Consider the following 26,247-nt stretch of genomic DNA (forward strand, 5'->3'; position numbering starts at 1 on the left):
CTTCCGGAGTGGTGAGGCTGGGCTAATTCTTTGCAGAGATGAGCAGGTCAGAACGGACAGACTACATTACGGTTGGGACAAGCGGAGCTCATCTGGAGCTGAGGCTGAACTGCACCTTAGCTGAAAGCTAAACTGAAGGATAGCAGGAGGTCTGGTTTTGTCTGATTTGCAGATGGGGGGTGCTGCTATCCTTTTGGGGGTGTCTCTGTCTGAAGGGAGGAGACATTCCTTGGAATTTGCAGAGGGATAAAAAAGGTCAAGGAAGGGTGAAAAGAGATAGAGAGGGTCAAGGAATGGTGACAAGTGATAAAAAGATCAGGGTAGGGTGAACTGAGATGGAGAGGATCAGAAAGAGAGAGAGAGAGAGAACAGGGGAGAGTCTGTGCAGTGTTTAACCTCAGAATCATTCTGTGCAGTGTTTAACCTCAGAATCAGTGAAACATTTATTAGCCCACATATTGCAAAGTAAAAAAAAATCCCTCCTCTAGTTGCCGCCCGACACCCTTTTTGTCAGTGTCACATTACTTGGAAATGTAGAGTAGCATATGGAAGTCTACTGTAGTTTACCTGAACTTTTCTGAAAGAAGAAAACCTACAGGAGTTAATTTATCGGTAGCTTGTCAATGCTCACCTCAGACAAGTTTAGATCAGCTGTCAAACTCCTACTGAGAGCTGGACGTTTGCACCCTGAGTTGAACATGCCATAATTAACAGTATATTTATCTTTATGTAGAAACAGCACAGGAATCAGAGATGCACTCTCTTTGTAACTAATCAATATTTGTTTAAATATAGACTCCTTTTCTTCCTCATGACTTGAAGCAGTGAGGGGTGTTTGTCTTGCTGTTTTCATACAGAAAGACTTTTAGTTATCCTGTAAATATGAAGGAAATTAGTCTTTTGTGGCCTACTGGGAGATTGGACTGAGGATTTCTTATTGAACATTTCTGCCTGTTTAAAACCTTTACTGCAACTAAATCTGAACTTGTAACATATTTTTAGAGAAAATACACAGGGCAGTCTTTATGGCGGATATGTGTCAATATGGTACTTCAGAGGATTCATATGATGGCAAAATGATGTTTGTTGAAATGTGCGAAACCAAATCAAAAAACATGCCCATTTCCATTTCCAAATGACTCAAAACATGTAACTTCACATCACCAGAGACAGAAAGGAATTGTGGGGGTGAAAAACACAACTATGATGCAGATATAGTGATGTGACATATGGTGTGGTATGATGTGCAAGCCTAGAGACCCCAGTTGTAGTTAAATGAGAAAAGTCTGTGTGTGTGTGTGTGTGTGTATGTGTCTGTCTGCCTGTGTCACTATATTTGTGACAGAGTAATAATTTCTCTCGGTTAGCCTTGGCATGAAGGCCTTAGCCCCGAGCCCTGTGTGTCCTGAGCAAATGCAAACAGCAGTGGCACTGATATGAAGAGTAACGGTGTGAGATGAGCATGTGCTGAGGGACAGAGGAATTGGGACTACACCCTGTAAGATGGATGTGGTTTACTGCAACATGCCCATTGAGGCATCTCTGAGATGCCACTTTTTGAAAGATGAGACATTTATCCTTGTCTGTTCCTGTCTTTCTGTCTTTTCATGGGTGGTGAGAGTACATCTATCAAGCACTCAGGATCAAGGCTTTTCTTGGTTTAAGCTGAGACCTTCCTCTGACATGGTAAAAGTTTAGGAATGGCAAGGCCAACATTTAAAAAGACAAAAAGGTGGAATTACACTGAATGTCTGGACATCCATTTTCGATGCGCAATAATAACTCAAAGAATGCTATGTGGATGATTAATTTTTACGATATTAATTGAACGTTAGCTAGCATAAATGATATACTGAGCTGAGAACAGACAACACTGTGAAGATATAATAAACTGACTCACTAGACCAGACTGTGTAGTGACTGGTTGCACTATTGCCTGTATGGTGGAGGGGTAATGGACACAGTTGTGGTCAGACACCTATAATGAGTGAAATGGAGGATTGGCAAGTTACTTGAGCTCAAAAAAAGAGACAAAACTACAGCAGGAGATTTCAGAGGTTACGTCTACATAGCGTATGATGATGTTTGAGTGTGTCAATTATGTAGGTGAACAGGGAAGAAGAAGGAGCAAGAGGGGTTAAGGAGCTGCATTCTAAGCACAATGAGAACCTTAAAGTTCTTGTTTCAAATACTAATACTACTACTACTACTACTTCTACTATGACTACTACTACTACTACTACTAAAACAGTATTTAAAAGAGTACTGAGCCCATTCAAATGAATTATTGTGAACCAGTGTACAGCTTCACCTCCGCTCAGCATGCGCTTCAGTCAGAGAGGGAGTTTCTGTGAATTTTGTCAGAGACTGTGGACAGTTCCTACAGAGACAGAAATATCCTCAAAGTGAATCTCTGAACCCAAAAAAAGGAACAGTACATTACTGGACAGAGAGGCTCGAATGCATGTTTTTGAGACAAAAGAACTCTTTCCCCTGGGAGATAAAAGCATAGGGCAGCTGCCTCTTCAGAACTCTCACACATCTTTTCTTTGACTGTGATTACATGTGGCACTACACATGGCCCCATGTCTCGCTTCTACTTCAGCACTCTCACATGATCTTAGGGTGTACCTTGCTCAGAGAGAAAAAGGGGACTGATGCAAACTTTACTACAAACGTTCACTCCGAGCTAAGGGAACAACAAATAACATCTGTTAAACATACGTTGCACATGAATGATTTTTTCTGAGAAGCATTGACTTTTTTTATGAGAGATGGAAGCCTAAGAGTGGAGAGCAGCAGAAATGTTCAGTGGGACAGAGTTCGATCAATGACCGTCTGGAGGAGGGTCTCTGTCTTTGTTAAAGTGCATTCAGCTGTGTTCCTGTAGATAGCTTGGTGGTTGGCTGTTTTCAGAAATTTACCACAACAAAGGTTGTTCTCCTGGCCATGAGAAATATACAGCTTCATATTGGTCCATTTGAAGAAAAAATATATCTATTTTTTTTTTATATATATATATATATATATATATATATATATATATATATATATATATATGCACACACACACACACACACACACACACACACACATATATATATATATATATATATATATATATATATATATATATATATATATATATATGGCTATTTGTAGCCTTTGGTGGCCACAGTTCACACTTTCTTTCTCTCACTCTCTTTTCACATGTACACACACACACACACACACACACCACACACACACACACTCATCTCTGGCCTCACAATATGCTTAGTTTCTTTATTTTCTGGCCAATTTCTCACACTATTCCTCTCTGGGCTCTGCTGACACTTTGCACTGGATTGAACTTGAGGACATTTTTATAGGACTGATTAGTCAGAGATAGAGACATAGTGAAAGATAAAGAGGAAGAGAGAAAGTGAAAGGGAGACACAGGAGACACACTTCTTTCCAAAAAAATTTTTTATACTTTGAGTAGCCAGCATTGAAAGCCTGATACTTTCAGAATGACTCATGTCGTTTTTAAATGAGTCCTTCTTCTGTGGCTGTATCTTTCCTTTAACTCAAGTTTTATATCTTAATACTTACACTGTCCCTGCTTTGTTGATGTGTCAGAAAACAGAAACCTTTAAACATTTAGACAGGAGGGCACTTGTTTTTTTACCAGTAACACTTAGTCATGTGCCTCATGGGTCAAAGATTTAAGTACAGCGCTTGATGTAAAGGACTATCCTCTAACCTCTGAAGATAAGGGCGCAGCCACTTGGACTGAAGAATGTAGAGCCCCAGTGAGCTTCCACTTCATAAAGCTGTCTCATAAAAGGCTCAGAAGACTGACCCAGCCTTTCTAAGATTTGTTAAAAACCTCACGGTGACCACAGAGCTTGCTCCGACCCTTACAGGGTAGCATATTGCTGCAATAACATCAGCTGAAGAGCATGCCTCAAGAGCACTGCCTTGTATAAGATATCTTAAATTCACCTTTTCCTTGGGGGCCTCTTTGCACACCTTTTTGATCCTCAAGCAATCAAACAGTTACTTGTGTCTAGCCTCTGAGCTTTCTTTCACTGTATAAGCGACTTAGATGAAGTCCAAAGTAGAACAGGCTTTGTTATTCAGTAGTTGAATGACAATGTTACATGCTTACTGGTGCAGTCTTCTTCTAACCAGGTAGAAAATGAATTGACTTACTTGTAAAATTTTCCAGAACATTTCTGTTAATTCTGATACCCCCATTTTTCCTCAGCTAATAATTACATATCCCAAAAATATTCTGAGAATTTCAACCAAAGACAGAACAATTTATAGAATATGTAGTTGTGAAAGAAGCAAACCTGTTGAGAAGTAAACTTTTTTCATCAAATGCTGCTTCTACAGTTCACCTCATATTACTCTACCGCTGCCTGTCTTATTGACAGTCCTATAAAGAGTATTTATGGGTGTACACACATCTCAAATATGCTCTATGCAGTCTCAGAAAGGATTTTAATGATATACATTCTTCATTCACTGAAACTGTACACCTTTGTAACTTTAATGCAGTACCCATGCCTGTATTAAAGAGTGGTGGAGAAATGATAGGATTAGCAGTGCTGTAAGAGAACTCGCCCACCACACAGACACACACATCCAGTCTGAGGCTGAGTCAGACGGAGGTCTGGTGACTGAGCTATGTGTGGGCATGACACAGTGGGTTTATCTGGTCCATTTTAATTCATTTAAACCTCTCTAAATGTGACATTTTAACACAAAAGCCATGGTTGCGGCATATATAGCACTGGTATCTGAACTTTACTTTTGCCAACTCGATGATTTTCTCTCTTTCTCTTCAGGAAGTGTGTGCATTGCTCAGTCTGTGAAGATTCCTCGAGAACCCAAACCTGGAGAATTCGATAAAATCATTCGCCGACTGCGGGATAACCCAAATGCTCGAGTTGTTATTCTATTCGCCAACGAGGATGACATCAGGCAAGTCAAATCTCACTCTAGCCTTTGGTCAGAAAAACAAACAACAAACAATATTGCAGTTTTAAGCGATAATTAGTCTATAATAACCACACATTTTGATTTATATATACATTTTCTATCACAACACTGAAGGAAAATGTAGATATTCAGTGATATCCACTCTTTATTTCCTCTTGTCAGATTTAACAGTATACAATATCAGATATACTAAAAACGGCTATGGGATTTAGATGCAGTTAAAGAGAACAGCTCCCTTTGCTTATCCCCAGTCCTGTATGTAGAATCATCTAATAAAACTCACAGGGATAAGCCGTGTGAGAGGGTCCAACACATTCAGCTGTTCTGCTGTTTGTTTCTCCCTCTCTCCGGGGAACATTGTTTGGAAAGGACATGCTTTTATTTAGTTTTGTTTTGTTTATTTTTTGCTCCCACAGTAGCAATAGACTTGCCAGTGTAACACTGCAATCAACAGCATCTTCCTTTATTTGCTGTTGAAGCCCAGGCCTCACCTACTTTACTGAAAGTTTTGTGTCACCTGACCTCACCTACTTTACTGAAAGTTTTGTGTCACCTGACCTCTGTCCTTTCCCTCACGCTAACTGGCAGCTTCTTCTTCTAGCACAGATTTTCAACCAGCTGCAGTCAATACATCTTTCTTTTCTTTTCTTTTCTTTTATTGTGTTCTAACCCACCAACAGTTCATGTTTTTAACTGGAAACAGTGAAGTTACATAGAACTCCTCTTTGCTGACTTTGGCTGACAAGAAAAAAAAAATATGGCACCAAGAAGAAAATAAAAGTTATATTAAAATGCTCAGCATAAACCTTTTGACCACCAGAGCATGGATGACTGAACTCTGTCTGTTCCCTGAGCAGTGGAAAATGCTGAAGATGTTAAACTGTCCAATAATCTACCAAAAGTTACAATATCCCCACACTAGACTTCATATTTTTAACTGCACACCAACAAAAAGATTTGTTTGGCTAACCTCTTAATTGTTCTTTTAATGTGTAAATAGTGCCAAACCAATGAAAATCACAAATAGTTTTGCTGTTGTGTATGGTTATAGCTATTAATTAAGACTAATTTCCTCACCACATAGCCATATCTGTATCAGAATTAGCTCTACGGTGATTGTTTTTATTTTGGCTGAAATGGGAAAATGTACTTGCTATTTTTTGCACTATACATTATTTAAATTGTATTCATTAGGGGCTCATTGAACAGTTTTTTGACCTTTGAGTCCTGGTATCCACAGACTTACTTCACCCCGATGGAGCTCGCCAAATAGACTATGGAACAATTTAACTGAGGTGGTAGTCGTTCAGTCAGACACGCTTCATGTCCCAAAGTCAGCTAAAATCTTTTACCATCTTTTGTGAAAGCTAATTTATTGCACAAAACGATTATGCGCGTGTTATGCAAGCCCCCAATAACCTTTAAACAGGCTTATTTTGGTCATATCGACTTGGAAACAGTAAGGATAATTTAGACGTTGCTTATTTCTTACATACCTGCTGTATTTGTTTCTACCGTGATGTCTGAGGTGGCTGTTACGTTTTGTTTTGTTGTGTCAGGTTGCGGCACACCATTCGCTGCAATTACGACCGGTTCGTGCATGCGCGACAAATTCAGTTCATTTTTGCCCTGTCTCGCAATGTTAACGAAAGTGGAAAATAATAACTCGGGTCCGCTCCAAAATGTAATGAGTTCTTCCTTGGCCCACGCTACACCCTTCCACGAAATTTCATGAAAGGCGACCTTGTAGTTTTTCCGTAATTCTCATGACAAACATACAAACCAACTAACCAACCAACAAACCGCACCGAAAACATAACCTCCTTAGCTGAGGTAATAATTGGAACGGCCATAAAAATGTTGAGGAGATCAACAATATAGTATAAATAGATCAAGATTCAAATGCACTTACAGATCGCAACAAAGTTACGGACCAGTCGGAGCATTCAAAGAGTGAATGAGGAGGAACGAGCAGGCTCTGAGACATTATTATCAAAAGGCTGAAATACATGTGAATATTTACAGCGACATTAAAATATTTGCATTGAGTAGCATCACGCTCAACAGTGTTTTTAAAAGTAGCAAAAAAATAATGCACGGCACGAGCCGCAGAGCAAAGAGTTTTGAGGGTGTGCTCTACACAGCGATGAATTTACCGCGACAGCAAATATTTGCATCGAGTTTAATAATACATACAAATAATTTATCGTTATTTATAATCATTAGAACACTCGAAGGCAAACAAATACGATTTAGATAGAAATCAACAAAATGCGCTTGACTGACATTTAGCACTGCAGCAATGTTTCAACAAATTACAACAAAGCAATGTACGGCATGAGCCGTGGAACAAAGACAATGTATGAGGGTAGCGAGGAAACTTGGGCCATACAGAAACAGATATGTCATTTTAAGGGAAAGAGGAAATTGCTATTTTATTTTTATCCCATTATCTTAGTTTCATTTTTTTAAATATTATTTTTAATTTCCGCCATTACAGTTTTTTTTTATCTTGCACACCCCCTAGGGGCGGTCCGCGCGCCACACTTTGGGAAACCCGTGTTTAAATGACTCTGTAAATGACTGTGAAAGAAACTGCAAGTGACTGTCACCAAATCTGTTTTTTTTTTCTTTAGAGAGAGAAAGTAACATTCAGCAACATGTTAATCAGGCAGGTGCCAGAGATTAGTGTTAATTTATTATATTCTAAAATAGGGCCTCTTTCACATCTGTGGACGCAGAATTGTACGAACAGAGATGCAGTGCAGAAAGCAGGATAGATCTTGAATAGAAAAATGGTGCTCCACAGAAATAAAGGACAGATATTTAATAATGGCCCACACTGAGTGTTTGGTAAATGTGTTATGCCTGAATGCCAGACAGAGTCCTTATGGGGCCAGGTATGTGTAAATGTTTACTGCTGTTCTCTCTCTCTCTCTCATTGTGAGTTAGATAAGGAGACAGGCAGTCTCTGTGGTCTTGACCGCAGCTTTGTCATTGCCCTGCTTTCAACCATAACTGTCAGTGCTGCAGATTAAGAAGGTCTCAGGAGTTGGGCTGGGTGACCAGCGGTCTAGACCAACAATTAGAACTGATCAGACAGCACTTACCAAAATCTGTCCTGAATCTTCACAGCACCCCTCAAGACCCTTTTCTCTCTCACCAGAGACTTCGCCCACAAAAATGAAAAATCTTGTTTATTAGGCGCAGCCTTCAGAACTGGAACAAAATTCTACAAAGCTGATTTGACCTTCTGTGCAGTGAATGGCCCTTTTTTTTTTTTTTTCTTTTTTTTTTTTTAAGGGTTATGAAACAGTGTTCTATCCTTGACCATCTTCTCCACAACAAATGGGCCTGAACTTGGAGGGCACAATGAGTACCAACAGAATGATTTCTCTCCCCCCCCCCCCTCTCTCTCTCTTTCTCTCTCTCTGGTTATCTCTCTATTTTCTAGGCGACTCCTGGAAGCTGCTAAAAAGGTGAACCAGACAGGCCACTTCCTGTGGGTGGGCTCAGACAGCTGGGGATCTAAAATATCTCCAGTGCTGAACCAGGAGGACATGGCGGAGGGAGCAGTCACTATCCTGCCCAAACGGCAGTCTATTAAAGGTACTATTCACACTGCAGTACCAATGCCTTTAGCACAGGAACTAGGTGATATCGACTTTTTAACATTCATTCGCGAGAGCATCATACTCTGTGGTTAATGTCAAAAGCATAATGGAGATTTTCAGAAAGTACCCATGATCTTAACCTGACCTGTAAATAAGCACTGCATAAGAACATAGTGTGAAGTTAGGTCTCTGAGTTGCAATAAATGTTTTTCCACATTTCAAAACAGTTTGTTTCTAAAAGACTTTTGACTTTACCTTGTGCCGTGTCTTAATTACTTAAGTTGTGTAGTCAAGAAAAGAGCTCCATTTAAGTAGTCTGTATATAAGTTTTATTTGATGGCAGTGTGTCCTTTTACTCTAATTTAAAAAAAAAATGAAGAGTATTCTTTCCAAGGAGCAACTGAGTTAGAAAGCAGAGTAGATATATTACAATATGGATGCTACGACAACGGCAGAAAACAGAGCCTGAGAAATTGAACATCACTGAGGTCTAGTAGCAGGCAGCACATTCCCACATCGTTCCTGCTATTGATCTCCTCAGGGTTCGATCGCTACTTCATCAGCCGAACGCTTGACAACAACAGGAGAAATATCTGGTTTGCAGAGTTCTGGGAGGACAATTTCCAATGCAAACTCAGTCGTCATGCACTCAGGAAAGGATCAGGAGTCAAGAAATGCACAAGTACGTACCATGAGAATCTATTTCATACTGTCGGTCTTTTCTCTCATTACTTTGTTGTGTTTACTTGTTTGGCCGTTACTTCACCCGGCTGTTCCACTGAGATGAAAATTCTTAAAGCGGAGAGGATACATCAATAAAACCAGGACAACTGAATAAAGATAAGAAAACCCAATATGAAAGCTTTGAATATTCATTAAGCCTAATGAAATTCAGAGAACATTGTGATTTGGGAGAACAGGGCATTAGTTATAAACCTAGATCTGTATTTTTCTGCTGGGTCATGGGTGGTGTGTGCATGTGAGTGTGTGTGTGTATATATATAGTGTGTGTGTGTGTGTGTGTGTGTGTGTGTGTGTGTGTGTGTGTGTGCATGCATCTCTTTCTGTGTGTCTGGGTGTATGCGCATGTGTATGTCTATCTGCACATGTTTATGAATGCAAATGTGTGTGTGGGTGTGCATTCATGCATTTTACTTCTCTCTCTATTGCATTGTCTGTCTCAGTATTCTTGTAATCAGTGATAGATTCCACCTGTAGGATGTGTAATCAACGGGAAATCCAATCAGAAGACTCAAGCCCACTCATTAAAATCAGCAGACACTCTTAAGCTCTGTCTTTTTCATTTAAACACAGACGGATGACTAATATTTTACATTAATGTCAATCCTGATAAAAGAGGGAATTTATTCTTCCAAAAAAAAAGTTATACTGTGCAATAGGGAGAAGCTGGTGATGTAAACAGGAAGAAATCAGCCACTCCGGAGACGCCGTTTAGCAGAGTCTATTACAGATGTGCAAAAGGGACTAAACAAGTGAACAAGTGGCTAAGTCAGTTCTCATATGAAATGGACGAACAGAGAAGACATTCATATTCATCCTCAGAAATTATGTCATAAAAGAAACATCAGGGCAATTGTGTATCTTCAACAGTGTTAGCAGGCAGTGTCTCACCCCTAAGCATTTATCCATAAAAGCTGTATTCTCTATAGTTAATATCACAAAGAAGATATGGAGACCTCCAGATGAAACCATGACCTTTTACTGACCTTGAAAAAGCACTGCATAAGAACGCAGTCTGAGATTAGGCCTTGGTCACGCACTGGCCTTGATTATGCATTGGATATTATTCCATATCATACTGAGATTACTTGAATTCTAAATGTTGTTGCTGAAATAAGGCATAGCCTTCAAGCTTTGTATGCCAAGGAAAAATATATGACTGTCCTCTAAGATATAAGTTGACTAGATGGATCATTTTTAAAAGCAGGCATTACTTGTCTTAGCAAGTAAATTTGTCTTATTTGTGGCTGGATAAAGTTCTATAACACAAGGGTCTGTAAAAGTGCAGAGAAAGCAGAGCTCCAGTCTTTGAAAAGACATCTTATCAAAGTGCTTGTGCAGACTATTTAAAGTGTTCTGATGAAAGAGAGAAGCTGTCTATCTCCAGCTGTGACGCTTCAGCCCTGCAAATAGATCTAGTGCTGCAGAATCCTATCAACACGTCTCAAATTCAAGACCTAAAGGCAATTACACACACACACACACACACACACACACACACAGAGAGAGAGAGAGGGAGAGAGAGAGAGAGAGAGAGAAAACAGCAGGGATTGGGACAGGTGCCAGATATCTGAACAAAAGCCATATCTCTCTTCAGTCCTGTCAGAGCCCTTAAACCCTGTATATAGGGCTATAAACAGAGGGGGCAGGGCATGCTCCTGTTTTGAGTCCAAAAGAAGACCGTCACACTCAAATATCTCTTATACATACACTCACAACACACACACACACACACACACGCGCACGTGCTCACACACAACATACACACACACACACACACATACACATACACACAAACACACACTCATCCACAAACAATCTTTCTCACAGTCTTAAGTCTTCTGTGTTCTTGAGAGAGGAGTAGAACAGAGTTTAATGACAAAGCACTCATCCACTCCTCAGCATTTATTTAAAAAATATGTCATTAGTTTCTCTAAAAGACTTTTCACTCTTTCATTGGGAGGAGATGAGTAAGGCTGTGTACAATGACTCAGTGCTGGCGTCAGCGACTCTAAGAAAAAGCTGAACCACCACTAAGAGCTTTCAGAGGGACTGAAGGCTACCATAGGCAAACCTGTCATAACCCAGAGCTCTGTTTCCCACACATGTAAATAGCATTTTGATATTAATACAGGTCCTAATCTTAAACAGAACCTAACCTCCAAAGGCAAAACTCTCATGACCGGGATCATGAACACTTTTCTCTTGCGCACAACATTGACGTAGATGATTAACACAAAGATGCAAACTGAACACCACCAGCAAATTAAACATATCCTGGAAAGCCAACGCTGTCCTGTGATAATAAAGACAATATTGTGGATAGATGAAGAAATGAGTGACTATATATATATATATATATAAAATTTTTAATATAGAGAGAGAGAGAGAGGGAGAGAGAGAGATAGATAGATATGAGGTAAACCCCGTACTCTCTGAGATGAGGGATTGAGGGATAAACACAGCAGAGACCTGACACTCCTAAATAAATGTGATCACAAAAACTAGATTTTCACATTTGTTGTCACATAGTTAACAAAGAATTTAGTGACAAACTCAAAATCTACTTGTGAAATACAGTGGTCTCAGTTATGGACAGAAGACTGAGAAGAGAGCTAGCCATACTGAGGACAGATGTAGAGATGTATTTGTAATCTTTATGTACGATAATCCCACAGTGAGTGGATATCTGGCATCAAATTGTTCCATTTTATCTAGTCATATCCTTCAGTGAAAAAAACTCACAGTTACGACCAGCAGCTGCATTGACTGAGGGTAAATCAGAAAGCTTTTAAGTCTTGTCCTTAATGCATTCTCAAGTTCTCCCTTCCTGATTTAATATTGTTAAATGGAAGAAGAGCTTTCATCTTCCCTGGTATGTTGAAAAATGTGATGTAAAATTTGCTGAAATGATTTGTATTTTCAGTTTGAACATAGTTTCTTGAGATCTGTGAAGATGAAAGAATGATAAATTCAAGAGAGAGTGTTCAGTTCCTCATTTCCCTGTTTACAAGATGTGCCTCGTGTTTCTATCTGGGATACACAAAACAAATATCTGAAGAACTGTCTGGCTTTTCACAGGCTACCTTGGAAGGGATGGATAGTCCTTGATTCAAAATTTTTTTATTTTATTTTATTTCCTTCAATACAAATATTTCATCATATACATAAATATGAACCCAGCACTCAAGACCAAAACAACACAAAACACAAACGCAGGGCCTGGTAGTAACGGATTATATGTAATCGGGATTACGTTATCAGATTACAAAAAATAAGTAACTATGATCAGCCCAGATTACATTTGAAAAAATGTGCAATTAGATTATAGTTACATTGTCAAGGACTACTTGATTACATTTTTGATTACCTTTTTAAAATATGGCAATTTTAAAATTATGAAACTTACAGTACTCCTGTAGACATTTATGCCAGCATGTTTTTGTAAGGGTAATTTGATTCGTCCAACTGTAAATGCTGAATATGCAAAATGCATTTTATTTGCATTGAAAATGTTTTAGATCTTTAAAGAGAAAAAGGAATATTTGTGGAACTTTTGTGGCTGCATCCAATATTTTTTAGTATAAGGTACAATATGTTCAGTGATTGATATTGAAGTAATCCAAAAGTATTCAGATTAGATTACATTCTTTTGTAATCCAATGGATTACGCTACTAATTACAAAAATTGTCATGTAATTTATATTCAGTAACTGAGCACATTTCAAAGTAATCTGACCCAACCCTGCACAAAAGGCAGAAGACCAAGGGTTGATAAAGGGTTTGTAGTAAGACTCAGAAATTCAGTGAAGAATGCTTTAAGACATACTTCAGTAATACTTTAGTCCAGAAATAGCTACTGTATCTGACGAGTGTGTATGTAAGATCTGAGTTATCTATTCAACAAAAAGTATTTAGGAAGGGATACTCGCCTCAGGCATTCAAATCCAAATTCAATTCTGTTTTATTGAATTGAATTGAATCTATTTTATTAATTTTCTATAGTGTAGAAAATGAAAGGTGGAAAATGTGTGATATCTAGCCCTAGAGGACCTTGAGTTGAATAGCCATGCAGTAAATTAAGACTTCACTCTGAAAGAAAGACAATACTGCATTCATCACCTAACATTGTGTCAAATTGTAGTTGTAGTCTCTTTAGTTATCCATCTCTCAGAGGGGCCTTTAGAGCATCGTAGTTTTGATAGGAAAGTAAAAGTGGCTTTTCTCCATCTTCTCAAGCAGATAAAACATACCTACCATAAGTCACTGACTTTTTTGAGTGGAAAAGTTTGGCAAAAAATGATTGATAGGTTTTATTGCCAACAAGCTTTAAATAAAGACCATAAATGAAAGCTTTCACATTTAGCAGTTTGACAGAAATAGCAGCAGAAACTGAGTTGTCTCCTGTGGTTTCTGCTGCTGAGTTTTTCTTTCATTAAACCCCCTGCCATGATATTGGCCAACTGCTGCTGTACAAATATTTAACACTGATGAACAGGAAATGTATACTCTCGGTTTGATGTCAAAAGAAATTGCAAAGGAAGGTAATTGAAATGCAAGACCCATGTACAACACCTGTTTCAATACAATGTAATGAGTGTGGGCAAAAGCAGAATGGTCCTCGTTGACAAATTACTCTTCCAGTTGCCAGAAAATCTGTAATCAGACCCTCTTAAGGGAGATTCATGGATGTGATTTTAAGTAATTTCTGTACACAAAAGTTAATGGGACGAAAACATTCATCTCCACTTGAGGAGGATGTAATCAATGTCTTGACCTAGTTAATACTGACAAACACTTATTTTCTGATATTGCAAAGTGTTTTTTGTTTGTTCGTTTGTTTTTAATCACAGGAAAGGAAGAATCTCATGACTGCACCCTGAAATAATTGTGTAAATATAATTTTTAAACACAATGCGCTGTGACCAGTTAATCTGAGGAAATGAGCTATTGCTTTGATGAGCTTTAAACGTAGTATTTCGAGAGCTATTAAACTATTTAAATATCTGCTAAATCAGCAGGCATCATTACATTAGACATTATTCTGAGTGCTAAAATGCAAAGTTTTCTGTGTTCATGGATCAGGTTTGTGCTAAACCATCATTTAGTTTAAATTCACATTTTAGCTTCATAGTTAACACTGACAGTACACAATATAACTATTTATACCCATCTGTGTGTCTGAAGAGCTTTAAGTTGATTAAAAAAAAATCACAGCCAATTAGATTTCAGCCCTGCTCAGGACATCAGGCATCACTAGCCACCCAGAGAGGAGTCTGTGAGACAGCACCAAGTCCCCTCTGATTAATTAGATTAAACAGAAATGTGCTACAGTCGTTATCTTCTTCACTGATAGGGTTTTTATGAATGTCCCCACTTTTGCCTACTCGGACCAATATCCATGTTAATTCTATTTGATTCCAAATGTAAAAATTTCACTTACCATTGCAAAGATTCCAGATGTGTAGCATGAATAAAAATTGACTGTTGTAGTAAGCTATGATGTAAGGTTTAACAGAGTACCAGTGGGAAAGCAGTTTTGCCCAGGCCAGACACCTGCTGATCCACTACACAGCTGCACTGAATCATAGTCCTACAGCTCTCCAGATATCTATTCTTCTGAGCAGTCAAGCGCCAGCTGAAGCAGGGATCTAGTGTAAATTACCATTACAGTTAATTTAGGGAGCAAGGATACCACAGCCTACTAAATGTTTGACAACTACATAGGCTAAATTCATAGTGAGTTGAGGCAACGATACAATACATGGAAAGTAAACATGTAGTATGTTGGAAAGTTGGTTTTAAATTAACTGTGCAAAATGTCTTTCTTTATACCCTTCTGAACATCAATAAAAAACATAATGCCATTGGAGATCAGTTCAGCAGATGAGAATCAAATACCCATGTTTCAATAGACGGAAAGCAGGGATCTACATTGTAATCAAAAGAAGTGTCAGTGATCGACCAGTGACCTGGAGGTCATCTGAAGATTCAATTTCATCTCTCCCCACATCAGTTTTATGCGATGGTGCACCGACTTTATTGGTCAGATGCCTCTGATTCTACCAAAAAATCATAAATCATGTAATGAGCTGCAAAACAAATCCAGACAAGGAAATACATTCAGACATGATATTTACGGTAAATGAGCTTTCACGGGAACCCTTTTATTTTCCGTCACTCTACGTCAGAGGCATGCAACATTCCCAGAAGATGAAGGAATAAGAATGACCAGGATCACACTGATACACAGTAATGAAACCATCTTTTGATGTAGGAAGAGAGTGCCCACAGCTCCACTAAACATTCCCTCTACAGAGGTTATTTTAGACCATAAGTAACAGCCAAATATTTCATGGAAATCTAAATAAGTGAAGTGAAGTTTAAATGGTCTCTTAACAGAACTGGATTCACATTTTGCTTTATGTTGCTTTAAATTCTCTTACCTCCACAAATCAGCCAACGTTTTCATTCTAATAAACATTCTAATAAACACTGAGCTCCTGAGTTAGATGCCCCCAGTTAATACTATTCCGTTCCATCCACTGCCCAGAGGAAAGTGCACCATAAAGCAGCCATGCACAGATTACCAAACCAACCTATCTGCTCAGCTGGACTGATCCATTCAGTGGGCAAAAGTGGATAAACTGCATCAGTAACATCCATAAACCAGGGCAGAAATGTTAGCAGTATAGTGTGAAGCATCACTCAGATTAATTGCGCATGATGAGCAGAGCTTTGCTGTGGGTAGTAGATGTCACAGACTGAAGGACTGTTTTGTCAAGAGATGTGAGTTTTTTGGGGGTTTTTTTCACGAGTTTGTTCATTTTCCAAAGAACTGAAGTCAAGGTTTGTGTATCTGAAAAAATCCTGTTTGACTTTACATAGAGGAAAATGAAGAGGGGGCAGTCTGTCACTAGACAGCACAAACTCTGTCTGTTATTCTGAGCTTTTTTCTTTTTATCCTCTTTTTTTTTTTTTTTTTACCTCAAAACATTTTACAGCATTTGTAAATTGAGAAATTCTCATTTTCTCAATTTGGTCTGGGGTAAAATTCTCAGGAGTTTTGTAGTATCTCTCTGTGTTCATGCATCTTTTTACCCCCTTTGATAAACATTAGCCGAAACATGTCAGTCTTGACCTTTCAACAGATCAGGCTAAAACAAATCTAATAAATTCATTTAGCTGCTGATTTTGTGACCTTGTTGACTATTTAGTGATAAGCCATTTTCACATATGAGCTGCAGACTATGTCTGCGGAATCAGGTTCGAATTTTGTCCAGAGTTGCCCTTTCACACATGTAGCACACAACTGTCTGTGTCAGACGCGTTCTCACCTACTCTAAATACTCCATTTGCTTTAGGTGAGGGGTGGCTCCTGTGTAAGGCATGCAGGAGGCAGGACATGATGCGTCGGTCCTTACCAACAGAAGTTCCCGTATCTCATTGTCTCTCCAGACATTTTTGTTGACGTCTTCGTGTAAATGAACCTTCTTCTTCACCTTTGGATGTTTGTATTCTTCTGGTTTTGCGCCAGTCACATGTTAGAAACGGCATCAACACACCCACTTGCCCGCTGTGCATTCTCCGGTCTGTAATCTGCTCTGTTTAGACGTGGACTCAATCGATCATTCAATGGACTTTCTACTAGGGAGCTGGTAAAGTCTGTTTAGGGTCTGATCCGACTGATTTGGACATTTGTGTTCTCACATACAGCTCCTCTGGTTAGAGTCTAGATTATTTAAGGGTTGCAGTGCATGTCTGAAAGGGGCTATAGTCTCCTCTGTCACTAGCTCACTGACTGAAGGATTCCAGAACATTGGAATGATGTGTTTGAGTCGATTCAAAGTTAGGCCTTAGTTATGCTGACTATAAAGCATTGCACTTTTTTTTTTCTTCAGAGGATTGTTTATTCCCAGAGAGCCTGAGAACGTGAGTTAAACAGACCAAAGACCATGTGCATTTCCACTCGGCTAAAGTACTTGTAGTCACCTCATATTTTGGAAATAAGCTGTACAATGCTTCACTAATGTCACTGGACAGCACATCCCAGAGAAGCAAATGAACATAAAAAAAGCAGTGAAGGAAATATGAAACTGAAACAGATGGCAGAGGGCAGGAAAGAGAGAGAGAGGGTGGAGGAGTAACTCAGAAGTTGAAGACAAAGCTCTCAAGAAGAATGATAATGGCCCTTCTTTGGCCTCTCTCTGTCAGAAGGTAGTTTACTTGTGTGAGTGTTGATGATTGCAGTGAGAGTTTCTTGGCAGGGTCAGAAGCTACTTTACTTTGCTGGGGTTAAGGAACGTTAGCCTAACTGATACTGATCAATCTGAGAATATGTTTGTTCAGGGGCAGGGGAGTGGGAGGTGGTAGGTGGTCAGGTTGTATTTTCTGTATGTGGGATGAGAGGGAAGTATAATTAGCTTTGGGACAGGACACACACATCTCCTAGATCAAAGCTTCCAACTGAAATTCACTCTTTGGGCTCACCCACCCGCTACTTTTACCTTTGTTGCCCAGAAAGCCGGGACCTCATTCTACTCCAGTGCCAAGGAGCAGAAATATCTGTTCATGAAACATATCACTGCTGCCTCCCATTATAAAGGCCACCTAAAATCTGATGTGTACAGTAGAGTATACAGTGTTAATATTGGTTTACTGGTGACTATTGAAATTATTTACATGTTGACTGGAACCTTTTCACATTTAGCCTCAAAGCTGTTACTACTGGGTGTTGCATAAAACAATGGTAGCATTTCCTGTACAATGTCTTTATTCTGTGTAATTAAGCAGTATATCCATGACAACTTTTATTTTTAATTAAGGAGTGATTGTCTAGAGTATAGAGGTACATTTTAGTATTTTTACATAGTAAAATTCATATTTCAGACTCACATATCAATCGTGCAATGTACTGTTTTGTAAAAGGAGGTAACCCAACTCTCTCTCTCTCTCTCTCTCTTAGAAGTAACATTTATGTAATTGTATAGTTGTGTTTGCAGTTAAGCGTAGATCCAATAGTGTAGTTTTTGCTCTCTTGCCACACTATTTGGTCTTGGGTGGAATAGGCTGTTACGTTCAGAGGAGCTTACAGGAGATCCATTGTGACAGACCTGTCAGTCTTTTTAGTTCTGTCAAGTTCTTACTCGTTGTTCGACAGTATTCCACAATAAGAGAGGTCTCATAAGCCTAAACAATTTAGAAAGAGCTGGGATCAATGCCAGTGAAGAGTGACTGCAGTACAAGGTTATTCGAAATGGAGAGATGACTGCGTTAGACACACAATGGTTTTGAACTATTGAGCTGATCTGGCTTAACTGCAAAGACCAGAGAATGACTCCTAAATCACTGAGAATAAATCATAACATTTTCTTACATTAGTGTGCACTCACAGGACAAAGAAAACAGACAAAGAGAAATGTTTTTTTTTCTAAAACACAGTGGAAATGTATCTTATAGAATGTATTTTACAGCATACCACAATAACAAATAATAATGATTTCATCTCTGTATTATTTGCAAGGACATCAGTGTGAGTCAGTTCTCACAGAGGGAGAATAGAATGGTACATGTCGGAACAATTATCCAGCACACTGAGATGGCCTCCACTCTGAGGAATCCAGATCCTCTGATTCATCCTTCGATTGGAAGGCTGAAGGTCTGCCTGTACACTGACCTTCAGATCGATGTGGGTTGAACGCTTTGGTCTTTATCAGTGAGCTTGTCCCTGCTCCCCTGTGGGATGGCTCACTCAGCAAGACTCTGTGTCACAAACACAAGACGTGGAGGCTTAATATTTTATACTGCTTATATATCAACACTCTATGGACACAATATCTCAGTCTGTCATGAGCTCATCAAATGACCAACAGCTCAGGAGTATTTTTCAGGATGTTAGACTATGGGTCATCTCAGATTTATTGAACACAGTTGTGCCATAGAGGATCTTGCATAGTGTGGCTACCAGGAACCAATCAATTTGCTGATCAAGTTAATCAGACTGTTATTCTCTGTGGTATAACTGAGTTCCACACTGGTGTTAGTAACTCTCAAAGCTTTTGTCCCCATAATTAACTGAGAAAGTTGCAAAATACAAGACTGACACATCAGAATTCTGTCACTGAGGGGGTGCTTTGACATTCACCGCATATGCACAGCCCTTGCACTCCTCATGTCTACAGTTATTGAAGTCTATGAGACATCAAAATCTAAACAGCCAAAGAGAATTGAGACGAGAATTATCATCTTTATTTTAATTGAACTTTTCAGATGCACAGCTCATAAGTTAAGGTAAGAAAAAAGAAGATAAAAAGGTTTTCAGGGAAACAAAACACACATAGAAAGTGTTCAAGGTCAGTGAGACAACAAAAAAAACAAAAAACCCCATTTGATGGTGGAGAGCTGGACGAGTTTTAGTGAGAGAAGACATTCTTTCAGACTGTCACAAACACACAAAGTTCAGAGTGAGATTTAGAGGGAGGGCAGTGTGAAAGACCACTAAGGAATTGTGCAGAAATAGCTTTCTCACATACTCTCCATGAGCTGTGAAACCTAATTGTGGAGTCAGGAGCCAATACTTGTAGAAAATAAAAATTGTTTCTTGGCCTGAGACACCTGTGTCACAGTTAATGTGAATCTGAGATGTCAAATCAGGCCACTCTGGGTTCCATTGCATCTTATCTGGCTGCTTGATGAGAATGATCATTGAAAGGCAAATGATTTCAAGAGGCATTCAAATTTGTTTTTTTCTTTCCATCTATACCCTCATATGATAGAAGCTGTGTTTTCCGGTTATATTTATCATAGTTTTTGTTAATGTTGTTGTTAATACTATAAATGTGTACGTATAAGTTATGGTATAAGATAAGTGTGTTTAGGAAGGAATGAATGTTACATATTCACCTGTAAACTCCATGTTTCTTTTTTCCTGGTGAAAGGTTTTGTGAGGGATTTTGTATTTTCAAAGTACGACAAGAACTTTCTTCTTGTTACACCAACCTGGAGTGTCAATCTTTCTCATCCAAATTGCCACATAATGAATATGAATGATTTTACGTTTTCATTGTGTTTTATTGAAAAGTAACACCTCTGAAAACCAATTTCATTTCTGCAGAAAGGTACTGACATATGTGCATGTATCCTCTCTCTCTCTCTCTCCCTCTCTCCCTCTCTCTCCCTCTTTATATATATAGTGTTTTTACATTGTCTTTTTGATGATCAAAAATCAAATGCTCTGTGAGACCTGTCCAAACCCTCACAGATCATTATCAACCAATGGATGTAAGGCAAAACACTGATTAACAATCTGGAATATGTCACCAAAGCATTATAGTTCAACTAGTATCAAATACTTGCAATGAATATTTGATACATATAGGATTCTCCCCTCTCTCTCTCTCTTGCTCTCTCTTACTTTATCACTCTCTCCTCCACTCATTCTTCCATTCATTATTACATTTTCATCAAAAAAAAGTGTTAATTAAGTCATGGAGAACATGACAGAAGTTCGTAGTTGTAGTTGTAGTTGTAGTTGTGGTCTGGGCTGAGTGTGCTCCAGGGAAGGGGTGTGTGTGTGTGTGGGTGGGGGGGGTGGTAGTGGAGAGATTTGACTTTCGTGTAGTGCCAGACAATCAGAATAAAATCAGACACATTCAGAGCTGCAATGGAAGGCATCACCTGTAGAGAAATAAACATATACTGACAGTGTGTGAAAGGCCACCCTCCTCTCAAACAGCCTGTCTACTCCACAAACGCTTATCGGCACGTGTAGCCTCTGAGCGATAAGAACATATTGGAATTGATCATTTTTTATCTATTTATTTATTACAACTGGGCATTTTCCACTGCACTGAATGTGTTCTCATCGAAGTTTAATGAGTTTAGATTAAGCTTGTAATACACTTAATTTACAGAATACAAATCCTATAAGCTCAGATCCACATATTAACTTAAAAACAATAAAGCAGGTATTAATATTGTTTAATATTGCAAGTATTTTTTGCCTAAACTGAACTGCTGTTAGGGAGACAGCAGCTCTGATCAAAGGGAAACATTTCTCGATGGTCTACTGAGTAGGTAATTCAGAGTGGATATCCATACAGAGACAAACACACTATTTTGACTAACAAGAAAAATAACAAAATTTGTACTAAAATAAACAACACCTTTTTTTGGCCAAACAGTTCATTGTAGTCCTCTGTGTCCTCTGGTCTGCTTTTTGATTACTGATTTTGTGCGGCCAGCGTGGAATCTACAAAACATTAATAGTGTTTTCTGTTCATTAGTTCTCTAATGTGTTTGTGTTTGTGTGTGTCTGCATGCATCTGCGTGTGTGTGTGTGTGTGTGTGTGTGTGTGTGTGTGTGTGTGTGTGATGACGATGATGATGATGATCATGATCATGATGATGACGACGATGATGATGATGATCATGCAGCCTTTTCATTAAGGTATCATGCTCACTATTTGTGGAGATTTTCAATGCTGGATGCACAGCAGAGAAAAGTGCTACAACCTAATGTACCTTTTTACCTAATGTACCTTTTCTCATTGAGACTATATATCCATTACAAGCTGTAAACTCATAAATATCCCATCATCCCACTCTGTAGAAATCAAGTCATATCCTGCTTTAATTATATCATTTCTTCTTTTCTAATGCTGACGGGAGGGCTTTCAGCGCACCGTCCTCATTTACTAAGTCAACACGGCCAGCCTCAAATGGCATCTTTACTTTGGTTGAGGAATGGGCTAATTTTAAATCTTTCTTATTTTGTTCCTTGTGGCCTTTTCCTCCACTCTGGCACCCTGATACTGCAACCTATAGCTCACCACAAATGTTCCACCATTACAATTCAAACATTCCCATACACCCACCTCTGTTGCTTGTTCACACATAAGTGCACAAAAAGAAAAGAGACCCTCTTCTCCTCTTCTCTCAGAAGGCTACAGCAACCAGCGACTGTCACTCTGCTCAGGCTGGATGACAGGTCTGTGGCTAATTGCCGGAGCGTGATGTTAATTGAAACCTTGCTTGCTAATTAACACATTTTCAAAGCATTGGGCCAACCTTTGGCGTGATGAATCTAGCTCTGTCATAACTAATTACATTAATACTGAAGAATGATTACAGCTGTCTACTTCTGTCTTTTCTTTCACCTCAACCTCTCCATCACTCATGCCCCCTCTGAGTAATACTCCTGTGATCTATCTCACAGTACTGTAGGGAGGAGAAGACATCTCTCTATCCATCTACACCTGCATTTGCCATAAAAAGAAAACTTTTGACTTGATGGATAGAAAAGAAATAGGTCTTGAGACATCCTGTTTTTTCAATTTACCCAAAACTAACAGAGAGTGAAATCTCAAAAGGAAGTTTGAAGAGAAACAGATTTGTTCTATAAAGACCTGCTCATCTGAATGACCCTTCCAATTTCAGCAATCAGAGCCTAAGCAGGGGTTTTAATGAGACCAACACAGGGTCTCTCTTGAATCTCAGTTTATGTTCTACACAATGGTTCTCCTGAATGGTTCTTATCATAAATACCCAGTTATTGGCAATATTCATCAATGCCAAACTTGAAATGAATGGAATACAGGGAGGATAGGAATCCTGACAATACAGTAATCAGGGTGCTCTCCAAGGCTATCATTTGCTTGATTTTCTGTCATGCAATCAGTCAGCATCCTCAAAGACCTGTGGCTGAGGCTTCCATTTCATCTTTATAACAGGGATCAGGGTGTACAGCCAAATAACTGTATAACTTCATTGCAAATAGCACACACACACACACACACACATACACATACACACACACACACACACACACACACACTTCTTCTAGCAAACTGAGTGAAAATATAAAGAACAGGTTTTCACAGAGTTGTAAAAGTTGTTATGAGGTCTGTGGCTGTCCTGTACAAATTCTCAGAGCTGAATAAAGGTTATTCTTCATGCCAAACAGTAGAGAAAGCACATGTGGACTGTCTGTTCTTATCTGAAGCGTATCACCTGAGTTCAGAATAACACACTGGTTTTTTGTTGTTGTTATTTTTTTGTGCTTTAGACCATGAGAGGATTGGGAAGGACTCATCATATGAACAGGAGGGGAAGGTACAGTTTGTGATAGACGCAGTTTATGCCATGGCCCACGCACTGCACAACATGCATAAAGACCTGTGTCCAGGTAGGATCGGACTCTGCTCCAAAATGGAAACCATCAATGGCACCCAGCTCCTCAAATACATCCGCAACGTCAATTTCACTGGTGAGTAATCCAATGCTACTATACTGAAGAGGGCTAGATAGATTAACTGTGGGATGGATGAGTGGATGAATGGACAGATGAATGGATGGATGGATGGATGGTGTAAATGTAGAATAGAGATAAAATTTTAGCCAAGGTATTTCAGATATAAGATACAAAATCTTATTATTTCATCCAGTTTGTTACAAACACACACACACACACACACACACACACACACGCACACACACACACATAAAAAGAAAGAAATGACAATGTCGTCCTGCTCTTGTAAGCCAAAACAATGCCTTTTCTAACCAGACTTCTGTTTTATCAGTGAAACACACTGAAACATCTGCCTTACTCTTCATGCCACATTTCCCTGCCTCTGAAGAGTGTAATTATGTTAAAACAAGCCACAATGAGAGAAACAAGAAGGTTTGAGCAGTGAAGTTAAAAATCTGTTGGCTTTACAGAGTGGCCCAGACAAAAGCCTTCACAAATCCCTGAAAGAGCATGAAAGTAAAAGACAGCAGTGCTCACAAACAAACACATAGCCCCAGAACAGCATCTCTAAGGCCAGAGAAACTCATCTGCATTTGAATAGGGCTTCATGTTGCCAAGGGAACATTTGAAATCACACTACTCTGCAGTTGAAATAAGACGTGCGTGCACGCACACACACACACACACACACTCCGTAAACCTGATTTAATAGAATACACCTTTTTCTGGACTGGTGGTGGCAGCCATTCTACTTGAATCACCATATGCTTTAGGACCAATGGAACCAAGATGAATTAGTTTTCTGGCTATGATTTCTATCTGAGGCTTCTTGCTTTGCATGTATGTATGTGATGTGGCATATGTAGAGGTTTTTAGGTAGAAGTGATGCTGTTTCCATTCATTCTTGCCTTATGCTCTCTGAAGCAGGACCTTTATTCATTCCACTGATAATACTATGTGACTGTAGCTGGCTATGTCTAGTCCACACAATGGCAAGGACCATGTCTTCCCAGAAAAATCAGCAGATCATTGATTACAGAGATTCAAGCCCTTTAAAGCCTTCAAGTTTGGCCAGTATTTTTTTTTCTTTTGTTGTGCTAATATGTGTTGATCAATAGGGTGATTCGATGTTTTGGATGAACTGTTCTCAGATATCAATATGTTTTCACTTTGATAATTCAGTATTAGATATGGGCCAGTTGCTGAGGGTTGAGATGGAGGGAGACATAACTGCTGGATTGGTTTAAAATAATACATACAGTCATTCCCAGACTCATTTAGTAATGCACAAGCCTGCAACCAAAGCAATCACCTGAAGTCTTTACCCAAAGTCATCTCCAAGGGAGGTTGTTTTCCTCTTTTTTGTGTTAAAAGTCTTTTTATAAATGCCCATACCAAGACCTTCTGTTGAAAGAAAGAAAGAAAGAAAGAAAGAAAGAAAGAAAGAACCAAAACATGTTATTTTCCCCCCTGTTTTGTGTTAAAAGTCTTATCATACACATACCATATCAAGACCTTTTGCTCAAAAAAAATATAGACTTGGTTTCTTTTGCAGTGTTCTGTTCATGGCAGGTCCGGGACTCAGTCTGAAATAAGAAAACAAAAGGGTTCATGTTAATGTGATGAGTGTGGGCCGGGAGAGGGCGTACTACAGTGACCCAAGTACATCGATCATCCCTTAAAATCGACCACATTTCTGAGAGGAGTGTAACCACTGCTGTTCTGCTGCTATTCACTGACCTATAATTAATTGCTCCAGCCCCAAACACAGACACACACACACACACACACACACACACCTGTGCACCCACACATCATGTCCATTGTGTTTGATCTCTGTGGGGTTATAGTCAACTGTTTCTCTCTCTCTCTCTCTCTTTCTGAGGTGAAATACAAACCTCCATGAGACCTATCACTGTTTCCATCTTCTACACTGTCAGTGTTATTCTCCTGCTCTCACATCCTGTCACTTAGAAACATTGGTGTTTTTAACCTGTCAATCTCACCTGCCACTCTGCCGAACAGGAACGCTGCACATTTCAAACCTTACTGTCCACTTTATACCAATCTCTCATGACGATCCATTCTGCCCTTTTCAAATGTTGAGTGCAGAGAGCAGGTTAGGGTCCCCAGAGCTCATATCATGGGCTTTTGCTCATTACCAGTGCGACTGAAGAAAAATATGAAAGCAGCGACAGCTTTGAAACTGACACAAAGCACTGCTTTTTAGAGAATCACTAAAATCTTAAATGTAGTTTTAAGAGAAAATGTACATCTTGCAAATGAGGTGTGTTTTCCAAACCTCTCTTTTAGTTGGTTCCAGTAATGCAGACCAATTACAAAAGATTATATTAACACATAATATAGATACTTTGGACAGAATTGCCATTTCAGTCTTGAGTAATGAAAAAGAAGGCTCTATAAACAGTGAGGGAATGAAGAAAAGTGCGAGATGGCCCGGATAAACTCCAGATCTGAGCTGACTGACCTACTGTAAGACATGTAAGAAACTAGCCATTCGGCCCATTATTCATATTTATTACTTTGTTTCTCTCAATGTTTCTGCTTTTCTTGTTCACCTGTTTTACTTTAGTCAAAGATTGATCATGTTATACATTTCAGACTTGATCACTGTTTGATCACTGCCTT

The 26,247-nt window shown here is 39.1% G+C and overlaps 1 protein-coding gene across 1 annotated transcript in view; it reads left to right on the forward strand.

The window, feature by feature from the left end:
- LOC115806968 (metabotropic glutamate receptor 4-like) overlaps positions 1-26,247 on the forward strand; it is a 155,567-nt gene that overhangs the window by 106,281 nt on the left and 23,039 nt on the right. Inside the window, exons 3-6 of the mRNA XM_030767827.1 lie at positions 4,839-4,974; positions 8,447-8,601; positions 9,148-9,288; positions 23,413-23,613. Coding sequence (XP_030623687.1) covers positions 4,839-4,974; positions 8,447-8,601; positions 9,148-9,288; positions 23,413-23,613 — 633 coding nt within the window. The remainder of the gene's footprint in view (positions 1-4,838; positions 4,975-8,446; positions 8,602-9,147; positions 9,289-23,412; positions 23,614-26,247) is intronic.

The sequence above is a fragment of the Chanos chanos genome, chromosome 3, assembly GCF_902362185.1.
Source record: "Chanos chanos chromosome 3, fChaCha1.1, whole genome shotgun sequence".
In the NCBI taxonomy this organism is placed as follows: Eukaryota; Metazoa; Chordata; class Actinopteri; order Gonorynchiformes; family Chanidae; genus Chanos; species Chanos chanos.